At 52.0% G+C, this 21,334-nt stretch overlaps 2 protein-coding genes across 2 annotated transcripts; both read left to right on the forward strand.

The window, feature by feature from the left end:
• Window positions 1–16,522: 16,522 nt before the first annotated feature.
• On the forward strand, window positions 16,523–18,574 carry LOC120658832 (dolabradiene monooxygenase-like). Its single transcript, XM_039936992.1, has 2 exons — window positions 16,523–17,494; window positions 17,660–18,574. The coding sequence occupies exons 1-2, from the start codon at window positions 16,586–16,588 to the stop codon at window positions 18,293–18,295; spliced, it is 1,545 nt and encodes a 514-aa protein (XP_039792926.1). The 5' UTR covers window positions 16,523–16,585; the 3' UTR covers window positions 18,296–18,574.
• A 540-nt stretch (window positions 18,575–19,114) lies between these two features.
• LOC120660425 (probable 2-oxoglutarate-dependent dioxygenase AOP1.2) lies at window positions 19,115–20,156 on the forward strand. Its single transcript, XM_039938956.1, has 2 exons — window positions 19,115–19,858; window positions 19,945–20,156. The coding sequence occupies exons 1-2, from the start codon at window positions 19,506–19,508 to the stop codon at window positions 20,087–20,089; spliced, it is 498 nt and encodes a 165-aa protein (XP_039794890.1). The 5' UTR covers window positions 19,115–19,505; the 3' UTR covers window positions 20,090–20,156.
• The last annotated feature ends 1,178 nt before the right edge of the window (window positions 20,157–21,334 follow it).

Below are 21,334 nucleotides of genomic sequence, written 5' to 3' on the forward strand. Positions count from 1 at the left end.
CCAAATTTATGAATTAAACCATCCACTATACAAAAACAATTACACATAGACCCCTACACCTTTCTAGTGTGCCCCGAATATTTCTAGAAATTCCAACCAAGCCCTTGCCTTTTCCAAAAGTATTTACAAAGAGGCCCCTGAACCCCGGTTTAGCCCTAACTACTCCTTTAACCTATCATTTCATGCGCCAAACATTCTCCGATTGACCTGAAACTTTACCACGCCATTTCTAACATAATTTCGGCCGTGCCATTAGAAAACTGAGCTAAAATATTACTCCTATCTCTATATCTTAATTGTTCCCGATTCGAGCTCAACGATAAAACCTTTATTTTTTTTTCTTTATTGTGTGCTTGCTTGTGTGCGTCGTACATCACGGTGTGAACGAGGGAGAACCCGTCGACGAGCAGTACCACGAGCAAGTATGCAAGGACCAGTTCCGCGACCCCGAACCTGAAGGACAGTACCTCGATCAGGACATCAGGGAAGGCTTTGAGAACGGCAAGTTCAATCTCATCCTTTGATGCATATTTTGCCCCAGTTTTATAAACACAACTTATTGGCCTGTTTTCAAAACTGCATGTTGTTTTGCTGCTAAAACCCGGTTGGATAGCCACCCCTTGATTTGTTATGATCATTCCTTGACCACCTAGATTAACGTCTAAACATGATCTATTCTATTTGGATGTTAATCACTACTAGAACGTTTAGGACCTTGAATGTGGTACAACTTGTTTTATAAAAGGAAAATGTGTGAGTGTGTGGGAAGGGAAAATATGGAAATTTTTGGAAACCAAAAGTTGGACGAGATGGATGGCACTTCGGTGTGAATTGCCAAAAGGTGTGCTCGTACCTGTGTGGTTGAGCAGGGTTGGGAGATATCTATCTTGTCATAATTAAGGACCGAGTTGATGTGTCATCTTGCCTAACTCTACCATCGCGCAAATCACTCGACCGTTGTATGTGGCAAGGCTTAGCATAAACCCTACTAGTTAGTCTGATAGCCATCAGGAGAGCTGAGAGCAACGGGTGACTAAGGAGAAGGGATAAGCTCTGTGTGACTTATGCCCCGGTTAAACCTCGGAGATAGGTCAATGGCCCCTTGGTGGATCCTGTGGTGGCTGGTCAGGTCTAGCTAAAGGTGGGTAATGGCTTTGTTGGATCTGCACCGACACTATGGTGATCGTGATGTGGTATCTCGCTTGTGGGTAAAGTTGCACGCCTCTGCAGAGTAAAACCTATTCGAATAGTCATGCCCACAGTACTGGGCGAGTTATGGTTTGGTCACACAACAAGTATTTCTTCTGGGAATGGATGGGTTGGCGTGAGTTGTTTTGGAGAAGTGTCCAGCAGCTGTGACGTGTGCTACGGTGGATGAGGAGTCCGGTAGCAATTTAAAACTTGGATCCTGTGTGCTTGGATCCTGTGTGGATCAACCTCACCCGGTTACAAAAGAATTGCTTTAAGAAAAATCTTTTGCAAATACACCCATGCATAAAAACTAGCTTTTCGCAAATTAAACTCTAGCCTTATTCTTGATCCATTCTGTGCATGTATTCTGTCTATACCCCTTCCGTGGGTGTGGTTGGACTTGCTGAGTACGTTTGTACTCACACCTTACTTAATTTTTACAGAGGAAGATCCAGACTTTGTCCCCGAGGACATTGAGTAGGGGTTCCATTCTGCACCCAACCTTGCCTGTGGATAGGGTCACCCGCAGGAAGCTCCGTATGGCGCAAAGACTCTGATGGCCTCTTTGTGCTTCATGTTCTTGTTTTGGTTGTAGTTGTTGTCCTCGCGATAGTGGTGCTTCACTGCCCATTACCGCGTAGAGTTGTACGGTGATGTACCATCTGATGTAATAAATGTGTTATCAGCCTCCTGGGACTGATATTGTATCACATTTAAGTCTTCTCTTATGAGAGCACGCTTCACTCGGCGCAATCTGCGCCACTACTTCGAGGCTCATCCCGTCACCGTGGTCTCGTCCTTCCCTCTGGGAGAGATAGCCCACAATAGGGAAGCCATGGGTAGGATAGCCAAGTGGTCAGTGGAACTTATGGGAGAAGCCCTCACTTACGCGCCTCGCAAGGTGATCAAATCCCAAGTCTTGGTGGACTTCATTGCATAATGGACCAACACTCAGCTGCCCCCACCACAAATTCAAGCGGAGTGTTGGACTATGTACTTCGATGGGTCGGTGATGAAAACTGGCGTAGGAGCTGGCCTTCTTTTCATCTCACCCCTCGGAGTACACATTTGCTACATGGTACGCCTGCACTTCCCGGCGTCCAATAACATGGCGGAGTACGAGGCCCTCCTCAGCGGCCTCCGCATCGCCATCGAGCTTGGCATCAAACGCCTTGACGTGCGGGGAGACTCCCAACTCGTCATCGACCAGGTGATGAAAGAGTCCAGCTGCCACGACCCGAAGATGGAGGCATACTGCAACACAGTACGCCGCCTTGAAGACAAGTTCAACGGACTCGATCTCAACCACATCGCAAACAAGTACAACGAGGAGGCAAACGAACTCACCAAGATCGCGTCTAGGCAGACCACCATCCCCCCGAATGTTTTTGCCCGTGACCTCGCCATGCCATCCATCGATTTCAAGGATCCAGCGGAGGCTAGCACAACGGCCACTGGGCCCGCGACCGAGGACCACTCGACGGGCGGGTCCGAAGCCATGGAGACAGAGACTGAGATCTCCTCGGCGGATGAGGCCAAGGCAATGCGAATTGACGAGGCTCCGCTTTTGTGAGACTAGCGTGACCAGTATCTTGACTGGATAAACCGAGGGGTGCTACCCTCGGATCACGCTCAGGCGCGGCGCACCGCCAGGCGGGCCAAGTCTTTCATCCTAATCGACGGGGAACTATACAAACGCAGCCCCTCGGGTGTCATGCAACGCTGCATCCCTATTCTCGAGGGCAGGGAGCTCCTTCGGGACATCCATGCCGGAGTTTGCGGCCACCACGCGGCGCCGCGCACCCTCGTGGGCAATGCGTTCAGGCAAGGTTTCTATTGGCCCACAGCAATCGCCGATGCCACTGAAATCGTGCGGACTTGCGAGGGTTGCTAGTTCTACACCCATCAGACGCATCTTCCGACTCATGCTCTGCAAACCATCCCCATCACATGGTCTTTCGCCGTGTGGGGACTGGACCTCGTCGGACCATTGCAGAAAGTGCCCGGGGGCTTCACCCACTTGCTGGTAGCGTTCGACAAGTTCTCCAAGTGGATCGAGGCTCGGCCCATCGCCAAAATCAAGTCTGAGCAGGCTGTGCAGTTCTCCTCTGACATAATCTACAGGTTCAGGGTCCCGAACTCGATCATCACGAACAACGGCACCCAGTTTACAGGAAAGAAGTTCTTGGAGTTCTGCGATGACAACCACATACGTGTAGATTGGTCGGCTGTGGCACATCCACAAACGAATGGTCAAGTAGAGCGTGCCAATGGCATGATCCTATAAGGTCTCAAGCCAACAATTTTCAACAAACTAAACAAGTTTGGCCGGAGATGGCTCACGGAGCTACCCTCGGTCATCTGGAGCCTAAGAACGACCCCGAGAAGAGCCACGGGCTTCAGCCCATTCTTCCTCATCTATTGCGCCGAGGCCATCCTCCCCACTGACTTGGAGTATGGGTCCCCGAGGCTCAAAGCCTGCCAAGAGCAGCAGAACCAGCAAGCCCGCGAAGACTCACTAGATTAGCTAGACAAGGCTCGAGACGTGGCACTTCTACACTCAGCACGGTACCAGCAGTCCCTGCGATGATACCAAGCACAGAGGGTTCGGCGTCGAGACCTCAACAAGGGAGACCTGGTGTTGAGGCTTCGGCAAGACAGCCGAGGGCGCCACAAGCTCACCCCGCCATGTGAAGGCCCATACATCATCGCAGAGGTCCTCAAGCCCGGCACCTACAAACTAGCTAACGAGAAGGGTGAAGTCTTCACCAACGCTTGGAACATTCAGCAGCTACGTCGCTTCTATCCCTAAAATTCCAAGCCCTTTGTACATACTTTGTACTTGTATTTCAAGTTCCCAAAGTAATAAAGAGTACGCTTTACTTACAAATTCTTTGGGAATCATCCGAACCCTCGGGGCTCGGACGTGCATTTAACACTGTGAAAGACTTGGGTTTGCCCTCGGCAAAACCAAGCCTCTCTCGGGGGCTATAACAGGGGGGACCTCCCAAACAACCCCAAAACGCCATCGTTTTTCGAAAAAAAATTTGTATCTAAGTCTCTCGAACACTTAAGAAAATGGACGCAAGGCATGAGCAACTATGGCACAAGGCCGGCCGAGCTGCGGTTCCGCCTCCGCCTCCAGGATACGGCATCCCCACTCACCTCCCTGCGCCTAAGTAGCTTATGAACACGAAATTCCTTGTAGATATTTGCCTAAGTCGCACATGAGAGCACAAACACTTAGTAAATAAAACAAAGCGCGTAAATATACAAAGGCCTCGAACGGCCACACTGTTAAGATTACTTCCTTGTTTTTGTTACACAGGCAGATAATTGAAACAAAATCCTATTTTTTCTACTTGGGCTCCACGGCCCAGGCTATCTACAGGTCATCCTCCCCGCCCCGCGCACCCTCGTCTTCGTCATCTTCGGCACCAAGGAGGAGGTTGCCCTCGAAGAGCTTGGAAAAGGCGGAGGCGGCGCCCTCGGTGGTAGCATCGGCTTGCTCCATAGCACTGACCATGGTGTCTTCATCACCGTCTGGGATGATGTAGCATGTGGCCACTTGCTTGAAGTTGATGACATAATGCATGGAGATGACGCTGAGGGCCTTCTGGATGCCGAGACGGAGGACACCCTTGAGGTGCTCGGTCAGTCGATCGCCCAAGGACCTCAGGCGACTGGCCAGCAAGCTGCTGGACGAGCCCTCGCCATCGAGTCCCTGGCATGCAGCCACGACGGCCCCCTCCAGGTCCTCGTAATCCTTCTGCGCCGATGAGTACGTGACCTGGAGGGCCTCCTTCCTGCGGTCTCCTCCACCACCGCCTTCCGCAGCACTGAGAAAAAACAAAGATAAGCTCCGGCAAACCAAAATTAATTTGAACTAATTCAAGCACTTACCCTCAGTACGCCCCCTCTCCTCCTCCAGCTGCGCCCGCGCGACATCGACCTGCTGAAGGAGCAAGGACAGGGAAGCATCCCTCTCTTCGAGGGCACTCCCCTGCACCTCGAGGAGGACGTCCTTCTGCAGGAGGGTGTCGGTGGGCACTCCGATGACCGTCTCCTGGTGCTACAGCTGAGCCGCCCTCGCCACAAGGGTTTCCGCATTCTCCCGCAGAGCGGCCGCTTGCGACTCGACCTCCTTGGCCTTCTGCTCGGCCGCGGCACTTTGCACGTCGCGCTCGCCATTAGCTTGGGCAACATCGAGCTCTAGTCCACGGGCCTGTGCCTCCAGGGTGGACGCCTAGGCAGAGGCTTCGTTTAGTCGTGCGCCCAGACTGGCGCTGTACTTCTCAAGCCAGTTCACCCTAGAGTACAGGTTGGCCATCTTCACGCTCTTGTCGCGCGACAAGGCCATCAGCTGCTGCGAATGGAAGACATGAGCGAACGCCATACGAACGTGATTAGAACTGAACAAAAAAAATGAAAGGCGCCTACCGTGTTGGCGTTGAACGTCTCCTGCCAGTGCAGCTGCAGGACATGCTGGATACTGGCACCGATCTCACCGCCGAGGTCAAGTTGCGCCTGCCAGACTTCATCCTCGTCCCACTCGGTGTGAACAAACTCCTCGAGGACCCCGGGATGGACAATCGCCCAGCTTACCCCCTCGCCGGGTAGCTGGGACGTTCCAGCCCCGAGGCCGCCCACGGAAGCAGCAGCCATGTTAGCACTCCAGCCGACTTCGCCGAATACGGCGTTCGAGGTGACCTCTCCTAGGCCCTCGACCCGCTATGGCACCTCCGCCTCCAGCGCCTCTTCCACCGGCGCCATCTGCACCGCGGTCACTGCGACCTCCTCATCCCACCTGAGCTCCGGGGTGGGGTCATCTTCTACTGCCTGGCCGGCGGGCCACTCCAGTGCAGCTCCGCGGGTTTCCTCTTCCACATCCGGCCGGGCAGCGTCCACCTCGCTGCCCCGACCGGCCTCTCTGGCATCTGGCCGGTCAGCGCCCTCCGCACTGCGCCGACCAGCGTCGCCCGCGCCCATCCTATCTCGGCTCCCCGGGCCATCATCGCTCGGTACTGCGTGGTGATCTCCTCCGCCATCCAAGGCCCTATGGTCAGGGGTTGTGCCACTGCAAGAGGCATGGCGTTTGCCCCCAATTTGAGAGCCTTGGTAGGCGCCAGCGAGGGAGTGGCCGCAGTGACCTTCAGGCTGAGTCGAACAAGAAAAGGATCGGAATCAGCGTGGGACGAGTGTATCGACTAAATGCAGAGAGCAGACGAAGAAGTACTTACCTCAAAACAGCACCCATCTTGCACTTCCTCGAGCTCCTGGGGGCTCGCGTCGCCCCACCGGCTTCGGTCGATTGACCGGCGGACGGCACCCCCGAGCCAGCTTGACCCCTCGGCGATGTCGTCTATCCGAGGGTCGCCACGTCTGATGCCACAGGCTTCCTCTCGGCTGCCGCCGATGCCGAGGCCTCAACGCCAGCCTGGTGCTGGCCCGACAATGGGCCTCCAGCCACCTCCGTGTTAGGGTCTTCAAACATCACGTAATCGATGTCGTCGGACCCCGAGGACGAGGAGTCATCGTTCGGCTCTGGCGTGGTTTCGGGCGAGGGCAGTGGCGAGAGGCCCTCCCCCTCCCGCTCCCTGTTCAACTTGTCAATCTTTTCTTTCTCCCTCCTATTCCTGTTGCGGCGCTGCTTCTCCACATCCTTCTGCTCCTCCTGCGCGTCCGCGCGATGGTGGTTCGCAGCTCGGGTCTCGGGAAGCGGAGGGTTTGAGACATACCCATGGCGGCTCAGCACCTGTGAATATGACAAGGATTAGAAATGGAAGGACAGCACAAAATGACCAATGTTCAAAAGCAATTCTTACTAGCTGGATGTACCCCACTTCGGGCCGCATCTTGATTCCCCAGATATCTCCGGATCCGGGCGGGGGGGGAGGGGGTTCTCCATCATACGTCCCACCCTTTGGGCGGCAATTTTGTGGGAGAGCAGCTCCCCCATCATCCGCGAGCCCTCGGATGAGGCCCCCGGCGTCAGCTTGTAGATAGGGAGCCTCCTCTCTATGAGGAGGAGCACCCTCTGCCGGTGGAAGTTGGCGACGACGGCGGCCACTGTCAGCCCCTTCTCCACAAAGCGCCGCAGCGTGTCGGTGTACACCTTGAGCTTGGCCGGGCGGTCAGCGGGCGACACCCCGTACGCCCAAGATTTTGGCCTCTCCGTTAGAATCTTGCCGGTGTACACAGGCAGCCGCATGTCGTCGTTGCGGAGGTAGAACCATGCCCTATCCCAATCACGATTGTTTGATGTCATCGGGCAGGGGATGTACGGGTCCTTCCTCGTCTCTTGCACCTGGAGCATGAAGCCGCCCGAACGAATGGACCTCCTCACCCCTTGCGAGATGGAGTCGGTGTGGAGTCCCCCTCCCCCCCAGAACAGGTGTTTCCATAGGTCCCAGTGCGCGTTCACCCCCAAGTAGCCGTCACAGACGGCGACAAAGACCGCCGCCAGCGAGATGGCGTTGGGGGCGAAGTTGTGCAGCTCCACCCCATAGTGGTGGCTGAGCGCACGGAAGAACCAACCTGTGGGGGCGCCGAAGCCCTGCTCGTGCAGTCGTGCCAGGCTAACGACATTGCCGGTCGGGGGCTTCGGGTCCGTCATCGTCGACCCCGGAGCGATCCACTCCGGGCGCGCCGGATCGGTGATCGGTGGCAGGAGCCCGGTTGCGACCAGCGACTCCAGGAACACCTGGTAGGCGACAGACTTGCCACATGGCACGGGATCCACCTGCTGCATCATAGCGACGCCGAAAAGGGTAAAGGGCTCGAACAAAAGCAAGGTGCGCTCGCTTCTCCTCCTTCTTCTTCTTCTTCCTCTCGCCTCTCTGCTTTGGAGCTCTGATGCAGGGCGGCGGCATGGAGGCAACAGCAAAGGCAGGGGTAAGCCGAACAGACTCCCCCACGCCTCTCTTTATAGCCGCGGCTACCGCCAACTGGGCCCCACAGCTGTGGAGGCCGGCGTGCACGCGCAGTAACTGCAGTGGTGCAGTTACCGAAGCGGTACAGGCACACTGTAGAAGCTGTCCCATCATTCGGAGGCCGCCCGCGCCATTCCGTCTGCCCGAGGATGTTGCCTAAAAAGGCGTGCCTGCACCGTACGTGTGCGGGCCACATCGCGCATGACCCTGCGCACGACCCCACGACTCCGTGCCATGCGCAGACAGTGACGGAATATTCCCCCGAGGGGTTCCTTACTAACGAAGGAACAATATTCCGAGCCCTACTGATCAGGGGTTCGAGGGCTGGCCCGCCGAGGGTTCGACAGACGCCCTAGATCGAAAGAGTCTGGGATAGCATGGATGTCCTCATACAAAGCCTAGCCTCAAACAATAGTTCAAGACGTCCTACGCTGTGTTCGAGGCCTGACAGAGGCGGCTAGCACGAGGGATCCCATCGAGGGAGAGCGTCGAGCCCTCGGACCCTATCTAAAGGGTCTGAGCCCTACCTAACGAACCTTTGCGAGGGCTTTATGGGACATATCTCCGGTTCACAAGCCGACCCTTATCGAACAGGCTACGGACGTCCACTCAAACCACCCGCTAACAGCTCGCCAAAGCATCCATGGCTCGCCACCCGAGCAAGGGTAGCATGGCTCGCTCCACCCCTCCCCCTTGTGAAAGGGCAGATCAAGGGTCATAACAATAAGTCGAGGGTACCCCTGATCGCCCTCACATGGGCTAGGGCTCGGGGGCTCCTCGCACATCACGGCCGAGGCCATCCCCTCGAATAAAATCGGCTACAGCCTGATTGTGAAATCCCACGTGTCAAACAAGTCTCCTTGCACGCTCAATGAGCCATTTGAATTGGTCCAAAGAGGGCAAGGGCCGCCTTACCAGCTGAAAGGAATGCCAAAACCGGCTGAAACGAATGCTGAACGGCTGCGTCACTCGATCGACCACACAAGCGCGATACTCATAGCCCTTGGACGAGTGCTCGCACTCCTCCAAGGCCTCGGGGGCTATACCCGTAGGTGCGCTGACGCGCCCCCACAGAGGATATTTCACAAATTCGAAGGACTAAACCCCAAAAAATTAGCACCCAGGCCACTACCTCGAGGGCTGAAGCCTCTGCAGGACTGATACACACTCCTACAAAGGCTCGGGGGCTATTGTCAGGTACTATAATATGGGGCACCCTAACCTAGAGATTAAAATGTCTTCAAAAATGCAAAACACAATTAGGCAATCAGTCCAAAGGCCCCACTCCAGTGCAGTGCCGTCATCTATGCTTGGACGCCCAATCCTCTGACAGCTCCAAAGGCCCACCGGTGCAATGCCATCATCTATGCATGCTTGTGTAAGGAACATGGCCCCATTAGGCCATTGTTTGTGATTTTGGTGATTGTGTGACAACATAATCAATGGGACCAACAAGTTTGTGAAATCACATTTATAAGATTTTTAGGTTCCATGGATGATGTCCAAGTTGTGACACCCTAGGTGTCTGCACAATAAAACTACATTTATTTCCTGTGCTTCATGTGTGAAATTGTTTGAGCAAGGGCCTATTTCAAAATTTTAAGGACCTTTGTGTAATTATGAATTGTTCCAAGGTCAACTTTATAGTTTTAATTGAATAGGTTGTGTGATTATAGCTTTTGTGGAGGGTTTATTTGAAAAATGTAGTGTAATCATTGCTTGGCAGGAAATCTTTCATTTCAGCCTAGATTTAAAGTGATTTTACATTGAAAAAGACAAAAGTCCTTTGAATTCAAATTCTCCTTATGTTTTCATAAATAACTCTTTAACCTTTGATCAAATCAATTTTTGCACAACATCAAAGTTGTAGATCTTGAAAAATTGAACAACTTTCATGTTGGGAACTTTTTCATTTGAGCCCTACATTAAAAGTTATTGCTAGTTTAAAGTAAGGTCCCTGAAATTTCTGAAATTGCAAAACAATCTGTTTTCTCCTTCCTCCAGCCTGCTTGCCTGCTCTGCTTCTCTGCCGCCGCCGCTGGGCAGCGCCGCCCGCCGCTCTGGACTGCCCCCGAGCCACCTCCTGCTTGCGCTGGCCGCCCACGCGTCGCGCCCGACCCTCCTCCACCGCCCTTTGCCTTCGCGCTGGAGCTTTCCCCGCACTGCCACGCGCCCAGATCGACCCGCCGGCCGCCACCTCGCCGCCGCCGTGGCCCGGCCAAGATAGAGCCCGCCGCTCTCTCCTCTCGCGCGCACCAGCACTACAAGAAACCCCGCAACCCGTTCCCCTTGCTCTTCCGCCGTTTCCCCGCTCCCAGACCTCAGAACGCCGCCGCCGTCCAAACCGCACGCCGGCGAGCCGAGCTCACCGTGGAACTCATAGCTCCGGTCCTCCTCCGCTCAATCCAACCCCTCCAATAGCTCCGCCTCACCTTCGCGCATCTTCCCGACCACTTCTCGTCGCCCAATCTCCACCGGAGCATCCCCGTCGACGAGCCCCTCCGCTGCCACGTCCCTGTTCACCGTGGACCGCACACCTCCGGCCATCTCTTCGCGACCCAAGAGCACCCAAGGGTTCGCCTCGGTTTCCTTTAGCTCCTACGCCCCTCCATTCTCGCCGCCGGCGATCGCCGTCGCCGGATTTGGCCGGTCAAACCCGCGCCCTTCCTCTGACCACGGCAAGGGACCTCGGGTTGAAAGAAACAAAAACCCATGGGGCTGTCTGCAAAGCCCGTGACTCAAGTGAATAGTGTCAGCAGGGATTTCTTTGTTATTTTTGCTGTAAACTTTGAAATTCCATAGAAATTCATAGAAAAATCAGAAAAATATAAATCTTGATGTTTTGGAATCCTCTTGAAGAGATATTTGCAGTAGAATAATAATATATTGGGTGTTAGTTGAGAGTTTTTGCTGTAAAAATAGATTTGTGTTACTAGTGTTTAAATGCTAGTTGTATTTATCTTTTCCTTAACTGATGTTTGAAACCATATATTATTGTGAAATTTTTATGGTGAGATTCTCATGTGACTCTAGTGTTTCTATAAAAATTTCGTGGTCATTCCTTCTGTTTAGCTATTTTTTTGATTTAATACTTATTAAGTGAGCTTTAATAATTTTAAATAGTTTCCTTGCTTAGAAAATCCTGATTATTTTTGTAGAGCCTTTTATAAGTCATAGGTTACTGTATGTAAAATTTGAACACCAGTTAATGACTAGAAGAGATGGTACAAATGAATCTTGTTAGCTTGCTGTCAGTTTTGTTTATTTTCTCAGAATAAATTATGTGTAGATTAAATATTGAAAATTTTACAGTATCTAAGTTAGCTCTGTTTTGACATCCTGTTAAATTTCTAGCTTCTAGGTTGCTCTGGTCTAACCTGTATAATTCAATATTTTTCAAGGAGTTGTCTGAATAAATGATTTGTCCTGAATAAATGACTGCATGGTTTGGTATGAAATTTTCAGGGTAGATCACTCTGTTTACCTTATGTTTGATCTAATTTTTTCTGATTTTACTACTGAATGTGTGCTGAGTGGTTGAATTATTAGCAAACCATGACTTGCTTGCTATAGGAAACAACTACAACTTATTTTTGAAGTTAGTGAACTTCTTTTGTGCTGTTGATAATGATGCCTTGTGTAGTTAGAAAAGTTAGTTATCTACTATATAAACGATTGCCCATATACTAAGTTGTGTTGCTATTTGTAGACTACAACTTTACCATGAAATGAGCGTGTTTGTAATTTCATCTATTGCATTACATGTAGATACGACAGCTCTATCGGACGGAACGTACGAGCTGATCCCGGATTCCGAAGGAGGTGATCTTGAATCTCAAGTGAACACTGCTGTACTAACTGAAGCCCCGGACCAAAGTTCGGAAGAGCCCAGGGATGAAATAGTTAGTGACTACCAAGAAGTCAAGCCCCGGACATAACCTATATGTCAAATTAATACCATTTATTGTTATTACTTACTTGTGCATTTACAGTTCTTAGGATTTGAATTGAAACCCTAGATGCATGATTCTAGGAACCTATATACTGAACACTAGAACTGAGTTCGAATAATTGCTAAGCTTATAGGACCGGTAAAAGTCGAGTGATTGCCTGTCACTCGCGAGCTCTATAGGAATTGCGTGTTTACTTTCTGCTATCAATATAAGGACGACAGACGGGGTTGTGTTCGATATCATGACCTTGTGTGAGACCCCGTCTGTGTTGATGAACTTACTAAGGTCGCGGTGTGTGGTAGTGCTGGTTAAGTTTTTGAACGTACTAGCCACATGCCGTAAATATGGTACGCGGTAAGCCTAGTAGCCGATTAGACCGGGGAGTGGACATACCTATCACTCTCTCTTTAGAGATAGGTTTTTATATGTTATTGTTGATCAACACCGCGACTACAAGGGACGAGGTTGGACCTTGGTGCCCTGTAGTCAGGGAGAGTGACCCTATCCACAAGCCGGAAAGAAAGGTAAACGGTTGTTTGGGAACGACCCGACGGTGTTCCAAACGTGTGTGTTAGGTCTGCCTGGCCAGGTTAACAAATTCGATTCGAATCTTCTGCTTCCCACAGTTTGGGACTACTTGATCACTTTGCCACGCAGAGTAAAAAGAGCAACATTATTATGATCAATCTTGATGTTTGCTTAAAGTTCTACTATGGTTGGAGAGTAGTTGCTTACATCGAATGGTTAATCAACTAGAATCTTGGAAGCTAAAATTTGAAAGTAAGGACCTCCTCTTTATTGCTTTTCAGGAAAAGGAAAACCAGAGCCTCACAGAACCCTGCATAGTCTAGTTAGGTGGGCTATGTATACCCGTTGACGGTTAAGTCTTGCTGAGTATTAGAATACTCAGCCTTGTTGTTGAAACCCTTTTCAGGCATGAGTTTTGAGGACCAGGTCGCTAGTTTGTCTTGGCCCTGCTCTTTGCCTCCTGGCTGGTCCGTAGAGTGGGATTCGTCTTCGGCCGGCAATGACCCTGACGAGTGATACCTTGCTTGGGCTAGCTTGGTATACTTCTGTGACGTGGGGTAGCCGTCGTTTTCTCTTTCCGCTGCTTTTCAAACTCTGAACTTAAAGTTATGGTTTGTATAACTGTTTTACAAGGTTTGGTTCTGTAATAATGATTTGAACTGGTTTGTAATCACTTCTGATCTTGTGTTGTAAAATATGTGGTTGTAATATCTCTAGACTCGCCTTTGTGCGGGGTATGCTTGTTCGATCCGAGAACCGGTGGTTGTATCGGGACGTTACCCGACAGACCAAGAATTGTTTCGTTTGAAGTGCGTTTGAGTTGGTGTTGCCTTTATGGTGATGTCCTGCGCACTTGAGCCGGGATAATTCAGGTGGTTCTGCCACACAAACCATCTCCAAGATGTCCAATTCACCGTTAAGATGTGTCCAATCCACCGCTGAGACACCAAATCATAGTGAAAAAGCAGAGATAGAATATTTATGAGGTGTCCAAATGACCGTCGCGACGAGTTGGACAAAAGGATGTCGAAAACAGTAGCACCGGTTGAATTGGTGATTGAGCACCGGTCTAACCGGTGGGCCTCGAATACACCGGTGCCCTATCACCGGTGCAATGGGCCATGCAATGCCCAGCCAAGTGAAGAAGTCCAAGCTGCACCGGTTGCACCGACGGTATGGAAAAGAAGGCATCGGTGCAAGCACCATACTATCCTTCAGAGATGATGTCAAGCAAGGAAGAGCAGTTGCTTCAGGACCGGTTGAACTGATGCCCACCGAAGCAATGCACCGGTGCAATGCCACGACAGCCGCAAGGAAGTGAAGGTAGATTTCTTCAGGACTGGTTGAACCGGTGAGCCACCAGTGCAACACACTGGTCTAACCGGTAACAGCGACAGCCACGCCAGCTGTCAGAGGGCCAAAAGATAGTGCAGAAGCTGTGAGTGACCGGTTGCACCGGTGCCCCCTCACCGGTCTAACCGGTGCACTGCGCAGAAAAGCCCCAACGGCTACAAACGACTCTATGGACTTGGTGGGCTATATATATGCCATCCCCCAGGCATTTGAAGGTTGCAGGAGTTCAGAGACATCACACCCACATCTAAGAACACCTCCAAGCCATCCAAGAGCTTAGTGATCATATTTTTAGTTCTTAGCACACATTTGAGAGTGTTAGTGCTAGGTTAGCTCTTTAGAGAGTGAGAGATCAAGGTCTCTTGGTGTGGTTCTTTAGTGAACCAACAAGATATCTTGGTGCGCCGGCACCTTGGAGCTTTGAGGCTCGCCGGCAATGTCAACGACCCTCCGACTTGGTGTGGAGCGGCGTGGACGATCTTGTGCGGGGGACGTGGAGACCCTCATCCTTTGTGGAGAAGCTCCTTAGTGGAAATCGGGATCAAGGTGACCGTGGTTTTACCCACGGAAAAGACTTGATTTCCGAGAAGCGATACTCTTAGTGAGTGCTTCAAAACCGTGGATGTTGGTGTGCATTTGTGGCTAATCGAACCACGGGATAAACACCCGCGTCGAGAGTTTACTTCCTCCTATTATGCTCTTTACGTTTTTGTATTTTATACTAGCTTCCTAGTGTGCCTTTACTTTCATAAAGTAGTATTTTGATAGAAAAGACTATAGGTTGCTAAACTCTTTTGTGATAGGAGTTTCACACTAGAATAATCGTAGTTGCACATATAGATAGCAAGTTTTAGTTTAATATTGTGCAATTTAGTTGGAGCCATAGGTTAAGTATTTAAGTTGCCTAATTCACCCCCTCCCCCTCTTAGGCTAGAGCACATAATCTGATCACTTTCAGCTTGGACGCCCAAATCCTCTCCAGGTGTAAAAAGGCCCAAATACACTCTTGGCCCATGGCCCAATACCAAAGTATGGCTCGTCCGAGGCCTCGCAAGCCGCGGCTCAATCTTCGCCTTGCCCGAGTCCTACCTGCCGAGGCCCCCGGCAGTGCGCATCTCCGCCTCGCCCGAGGGTAGGAGGCTACCCTCGGAGAACAAGTGAATTCCACCCTCGGCCGAGCCCTCCACAGGGCCTCGGTCCGAGGGGAAACTCCGCCTCGTTCGAGGCCTCTCTCGGCAAACTAGGACTGTAACCCGTCCACTCAACAGGACCGACGCATTTATTGTGAATCACTCCGCGGCGTGGCGTGGGTGTCAGACGGTGTCAGCAGCCACGCCGCACGAAGGACGTGACCGGAGTCCCGTCCACCAACTCCGGCCACTGTGCCACCATTCCCGGTGCTATGCAGACTTGCCATGTAGTGCGCGGACATGAATGGCACTACTCCCGCCACTGTGATGCCAAACCTTTATACTTTCCCCTCTGCAGGACCCTCGGCGGGCATAGGCAACGACCGTCAAGCACGGTACGGCTGTTGACCAGGACAAGGCCGCCGTCAGAAGCACCCTCGGTGCTCCACCCAATCAAGCGCAGAGGACGGCGCGCCCTATAGCTGTCGCCACGCCGCCTACGGATGTCACAAGACAAGTACACATTCCAAGCGTGCCTAAAGGCTTCCAAGGACTACAGCCACGCCCGCGGCCATGCCTCTTAGTGCTTAACAACAGGAGCTGTCAACTGCTCCCCCCCCCGATTCGGGGAGAGGATGGCGACATCAGGGACACCGCTACATGTAACCCGCCCCTCCTTGAGCCTATAAAAGGAGGAGGCGGGCCTCTTCCCTAGGGGTTGGACTCTCCGACACACACTCTCAAGCTCGTTCTTTCCCATATTGGCACTTGCCTCAATTATTTCTCGCGTACATAGAGATTTGGGAGGTTCTTTCCTTTCTCGCACAAGCTTGTACTCCCTACTACAAGCACCCCGGTGCAGGATAATACAGTGCTCGCCCTCTCTACAGTAGGTACAACCCCATCGGCCGGAACCAGGATAAACCCCGTGTCATTGTGTTTCATCTTGCATCAACCATCTAGAGAGAGACACGCAACATCATCACTAGTTGGTGCTAGACCACGAGGTCCAGACACCGACCCGACCGACCGTTCGTTGAAAATTTATAGCAACCAACGATTTGTCAATATTACTGGAGTTTTAGCGACTCACGTCTGACGCTAATCGAGTGTTGTGGTATAGTGTATTCCATTTTCATTCATCCTCAAGCACGTTAAACGTGGGTTGTTGTCAGGTATCTTTCAGCTGACCTCGGAAACCGGAACATTTGAGCTCGTTACAAAACGGCATCGTTTTGCCACTAGCTGCCGTTCCAAAATGGCATCTTTTCAGCTGGGTACCGTCCAATTCTCGATTGCTGTACAATATAATCAAAGACTCGAGCAGTTGGGAGTGGTCAGCGTACGTACGCACGAGAGATTACATATCCTCATGGCCATTGTACTACTTCATCACTCTATAAAGTTGTGCATAATGCAACTAGCTTTTACGAGCTGCTCTGAAAATTAGCTAGCTAGAAGCGTCGTTTTTGCTGTGTTCATTACTCGATCGGAACCAATGGATACTAATGATGTCTACTACGTTTACCTCGGCCTGGCTCTCATATCTATGCTACTAGTGGTCGCGAAGGGCAGCCGTCGTGGTCGCTCCCCGGCACACGGGCAGGGCCTGCGCCTGCCGCCGGGGCCATGGCAGGTGCCGATCATCGGCAGCCTACATCACATAGCCGGGAGGAAGCTCCCGCACCGCGCGCTGCGTGACCTGGCTCGGCGCTATGGGCCGGTGATGATGCTCCGAATCGGCGAGGTCCCCACGGTGGTGGTGTCCTCGCGGGAGGCGGCGATCGAGGTGATGAAGACGCACGACCTGGCGTTCGCGTCGCGGCCGCAGACCGCCACGGGGCGCGTGATCACCAAGGAGGGCCGCGACATCGCGTTCGCTCCCTACGGGGAGCACTGGCGCCAGCTCCGGAAGGTGGCCATCACGGAGCTGCTCAGCGTGCGCCGGGTGCTCTCCTACCGCGCCATCCGCGAGGGCGAGGTGGCCGCGATGCTGCGCGACCTCGCCGGCGCCGCGGCGGCGTCCCGCCCCGTGGAGATGCGGGCGCGGTTGGCCGCGCTGGTGTCCGACACAACGCTCCGTGCCGTGGTGGGTGGACGGTGGGAGGAGCGCGACGCGTTCCTCCGGGAGCTGTCCCGCGCCAGCGTGCTCGTGGCGGGGTTCAACCTGGCCGACCTCTGGCCTTCCTCGTGGCTCGCCGGCCGGCTCAGCGGCGTCGTGCCCCGCGCCCAGGTGTGCATCGACAGAATCTACGGGCTGCTCGACGGCGTCATCGACGCGCATCGCCGGAAGGCTAGGAACGCAGGCGACGCCGCCGGGCCCGAGGACCTTATCCACGTGCTGCTGAGGTTGCAGAAGGATGGAGAGCTTCCGCTTGACATGGATGTCATTAAAGCCGTCATCTTTGTAAGTACCACTGGTATATATATATGGCAACGTATCTGGTGGAAATTATGTCTTCATGAAAATCCGTGCCAACTATGTAGAAAAATGTCGTCTAAATTCACCAGAAAAATCAAACATGTAGATAATATGATGATAGATTTAACAAGCCGCCAATAATATGCGCAGGACATCTTCGGCGCGGGCAGCGACACGTCGTCGACCACGTTGGAGTGGGCCCTGGCGGAGCTGGTCAGGAACCCCAGGGTGATGCGCAAGGCACAGGCGGAGCTGCGCGCGGCCTTCGGCGGCGCCGGCCGGGTGCGCGAGCAGGCGCTCGGGCAGCTCCAGTACCTGCCCCTGGTGGTGCGGGAGACGCTCCGGCTGCACGCGCCGGCGCCGCTGCTGCTGCCGCGCCAGTCCCGGGAGCCGTGCCGCGTGCTCGGATACGACGTGCCGGAGGGCACCATGGTGCTGGTCAACGTCTGGGCCTTGGCCCGCGACGAGCGGTACTGGCCCAACGCGCCCGCGGAGTTCCGGCCCGAGCGCTACGAGTGCGAGTCACGTGGCGTCGACATGAAGGGCACCAACTTCGAGCTGCTGCCGTTCGGAGCTGGACGGAGGATTTGCCCGGGGTTGGCGTTTGGGCTCGCCAACATCGAGCTCGCACTCGCCAGCCTCCTGTTCCACTTCGACTGGGAGCTGCCCGGCCAATCTGATCCGGCGGAGTTGGACATGACGGAGATTTTCGGCGCCAACACGCGCCGCAAGGCCGAACTATTGCTTCGACCTGTCATTCGCGTTCCCGTACCCACCGCAATCTAGCTACCAGCTGTGGCATGCTATTGTCTAGCTAGTAATTCGATCGGGCACGCCGCCTGTTGGTATTGTTAAAAGTGGTGTCAAAAAATCATGCTAATAAAGTTCTAGCCACTAGTGATAATAATTAGTAATAAAGTACCCGGCCTACTGCTTCGGCATGCCCTTCGTGCTCCGGCATGCTGTTCTCTGTAGTAGATTATTTGGCCGCGACATTCTATAGTGAAGACGGTGCCAAAATGATGTTCATAATGCAGGTCATTTTTCTCTGATTTTCCATTTTCCTATATCTTTAGATCTTCTTTGGAGCAGCAGCTCTAATACAATCAGTGGTCACAATAATACTGGCAAGTTGTTTTCAGAAAATAATGACTATTACTGATCATATTTTGAATGGGGAGCTGTTGGAGCTAGTATCTGTAGCTCCACCAGCTCCCTGAAGCCGCTGGCGTGGACGTGAGAGTAGTTAGAAGCAGTTGTAAGGGCCTGTTTGGCTCCAGGACTTTTTTCAAAAGTCCCTATTATATCAAAAGGAATCTTACTATTTTATATTATTAAATAAAATCTGTTTATAAATGTTTTTTGACAGCTGAGTGCTTTTTCGCGAGACGAATCTAATGAGCCTAATTAATTCATAATTTGCTACAGTGATGCTACAGTAACCATTCGCTAATCATAGATTAAAATACCTCATTAGATCCGTCTCGCAGTTTAGCCCCAGGGTTCTGCAGTTAGTTTTATAATTAATATTTATTTAATACTTCTAAATACTAAAAAGTCCCTGGGATTTTTTTGAAATCCCTGTTTCTAAACACCCCCTAAGTTGACACTACAGACAAAGGTTCTTGGACCCCACCTTGTATTGAAAGCAGAACATTGAATGTGACTTTGCCCTTACAAAAACCTGCAGCTAGCGTCACATCCTCCGAGTCCGATAGACAACAGCTCAGCCACTGTTTCCTTGAGCAAGTTGCTGTGATTACCATTCAAATAAAGAACGTCATGTGTGTGTCGTGGGGATAAACCCCAAATATTCGAGACAATTTCTTATGAAGAGAGTACAATTCTACAAAGTCACACGAGTCCCACCTAATTAATTAACACGCTCATTGATCAGATTGACCACCACTGCCATTTTCCTTCCGTCACATAAACACAGGCACAGGCAGTGGTGGAGAGGGCCGGGGCAGAGCAACCGAGAGCCGGAGTTACGGGGATGATCGGCAAGGTGGACCTCCGCGGGCTGCAGCCCGGCGGCCCGGGGTGGGAGGAAGCCAAGACCGTGGTGACCGCGTCCATGGAGGCACACGGCGCCGTCCTCGTCTCCCACAGCGCCTTCGGCCCGGACCTCCGGCAGGCCCTGTTCGGCCGCGCCGCGCCGGAGTTCTTCGCGCTCCCCATGGACTCCAAGCAGCGGCTCGTATCCGGCCCGCTCAACGGGTACCTCGGGCCGAGGCCTGAAGCGCCGGCGTTCGAGAGCGCCCGCGTCTTCGAGAGGACCCTCGATGGCCGCGTCGTGCGCAACTCGGCCGACGTGGTCTGGCCTGACGACGGCAACCCAACGTTCCGGTATGACTGCCACCTCTCACTTCTTTGACCAATCAGAGGAGCTTTCGCCTGGTTTGGCTGATCGGTTTGCCTTGGTGCGTCTGCAGTGACACGGTCACGAGGTACGCCGAGAACATGCTGGATCTGAAGAGGATGCTGGTGACGATGATCCTGGAGAGCATGGGCGTCCGGAAGGAGCACGTCGACACGTTCCTCGAGTCGCCCAACTACAGCGTGCGGCCGTCGTGTTAGAATAAATGGGCCAAGAGCCTATTTAATAAAATGATCAATAAATTCCAAGACCCATATTTTTAAGGGATAGTTACAATTGTGATAATATCACGTTGATGGCCATCAACAAATAACCAGAAACTGATCTTTCAATAGCTGGTTAATTGTTATTAACAAATGACCAAAAAATGATTTTTTAATGGCTGGTTGATGGCATTAACCTGGGTACTCATGCTCTATTTTTTGGAATTAAAATGAATCGTAATTGGCCTTTATTTCTATAGCTGGTTAATTGTTATTAACAAATGTCATGATTTATGCTCTATTTTTTGGAATTAAAATGAATCGTAATTGGCCTTTATTTCTAGCAATCCAAAAACTTGATAGGCAATTTTCGGTTGCTGGTTTTGCTTCGCAACTTAAACCAAATGAGTTTGATGGAACAAATTACAAGAGATGGGTAGGCAAGCTTGAGCTGTGGCTCACGGCTATGAGTGTTTGGCATATCACTGAGGGTCCTTCTCTTGGACCATGTACTCTCGATGAGGAGAAGGCGTTTAAGACTGCTGACAGTCTGTTCAGAGGTGCCGTGATCAGTGTTCTTGGAGAGAACATTGTTGATACGTACCTACGGCTTACCTCTAGAAAAGAAATATGGGATACACTTCAGGCAAATTATGGAGTTTCAGATGCGGGCAGCGAGTTGTATCTCATGGAGCAGTACTATGACTACAAGATGGTTGATGACCGTTCTATAGTTGAACAGGCTCATGAGATACATACACTTGCTAAGGAACTTGATAATTTCAATTGCACGTTGCCGGATAAGTTTGTGGCTGGAGGTATCATCGCCAAGTTACCTCCTTCATGGAGAAACTTTGCTACTTCTCTGAAGCATAAGAGGCAAGAGTTCACGGTGGTGAATCTCATTGGTTCTCTTGATGTCGAAGAAAAGGCGAGAGCAAAGGATACACGTGGTCATGGCAATGAGGGAGGTTCTAGTGCCCACGTGGTGCAGAAGAAGAACTTCAAATCCCACAAGAACAAGGGAAAAGGGAAGGCTGCGTTTAAGCCAAAGTCTGTCCAGATTACCAATTTCAAGAAGAAGAAGAAGAACAACGGGAAATGCTATGTGTGCGGTAGTTTTGAGTATTATGCTCGGGGCTGCAAGGACCGCAAGGATAAGCAGCAGCACGGGCAGAAGAAGTCTGCAAATGTTGTTATTAGCGATGCTAAGAAGGGAACATCAGGGTATGGTAATCATGC

This window comes from Panicum virgatum, chromosome 2N (assembly GCF_016808335.1).
Source record: "Panicum virgatum strain AP13 chromosome 2N, P.virgatum_v5, whole genome shotgun sequence".
Taxonomy (NCBI): domain Eukaryota; kingdom Viridiplantae; phylum Streptophyta; class Magnoliopsida; order Poales; family Poaceae; genus Panicum; species Panicum virgatum.

What these genes read in the sequence shown, in the direction of transcription:
- LOC120660425 (XM_039938956.1), top strand. Translation starts at nt 19,506, where the DNA reads ATGATCGGCAAGGTGGACCTCCGCGGGCTGCAGCCCGGCGGCCCGGGG. An exon ending in GACGGCAACCCAACGTTCCG is followed by an intron (nt 19,859 to 19,944) that starts GTATGACTGCCA and finishes GTGCGTCTGCAG; the next exon opens with TGACACGGTCACGAGGTACG.
- LOC120658832 (XM_039936992.1), top strand. Translation starts at nt 16,586, where the DNA reads ATGGATACTAATGATGTCTACTACGTTTACCTCGGCCTGGCTCTCATA. An exon ending in TCATTAAAGCCGTCATCTTT is followed by an intron (nt 17,495 to 17,659) that starts GTAAGTACCACT and finishes TAATATGCGCAG; the next exon opens with GACATCTTCGGCGCGGGCAG.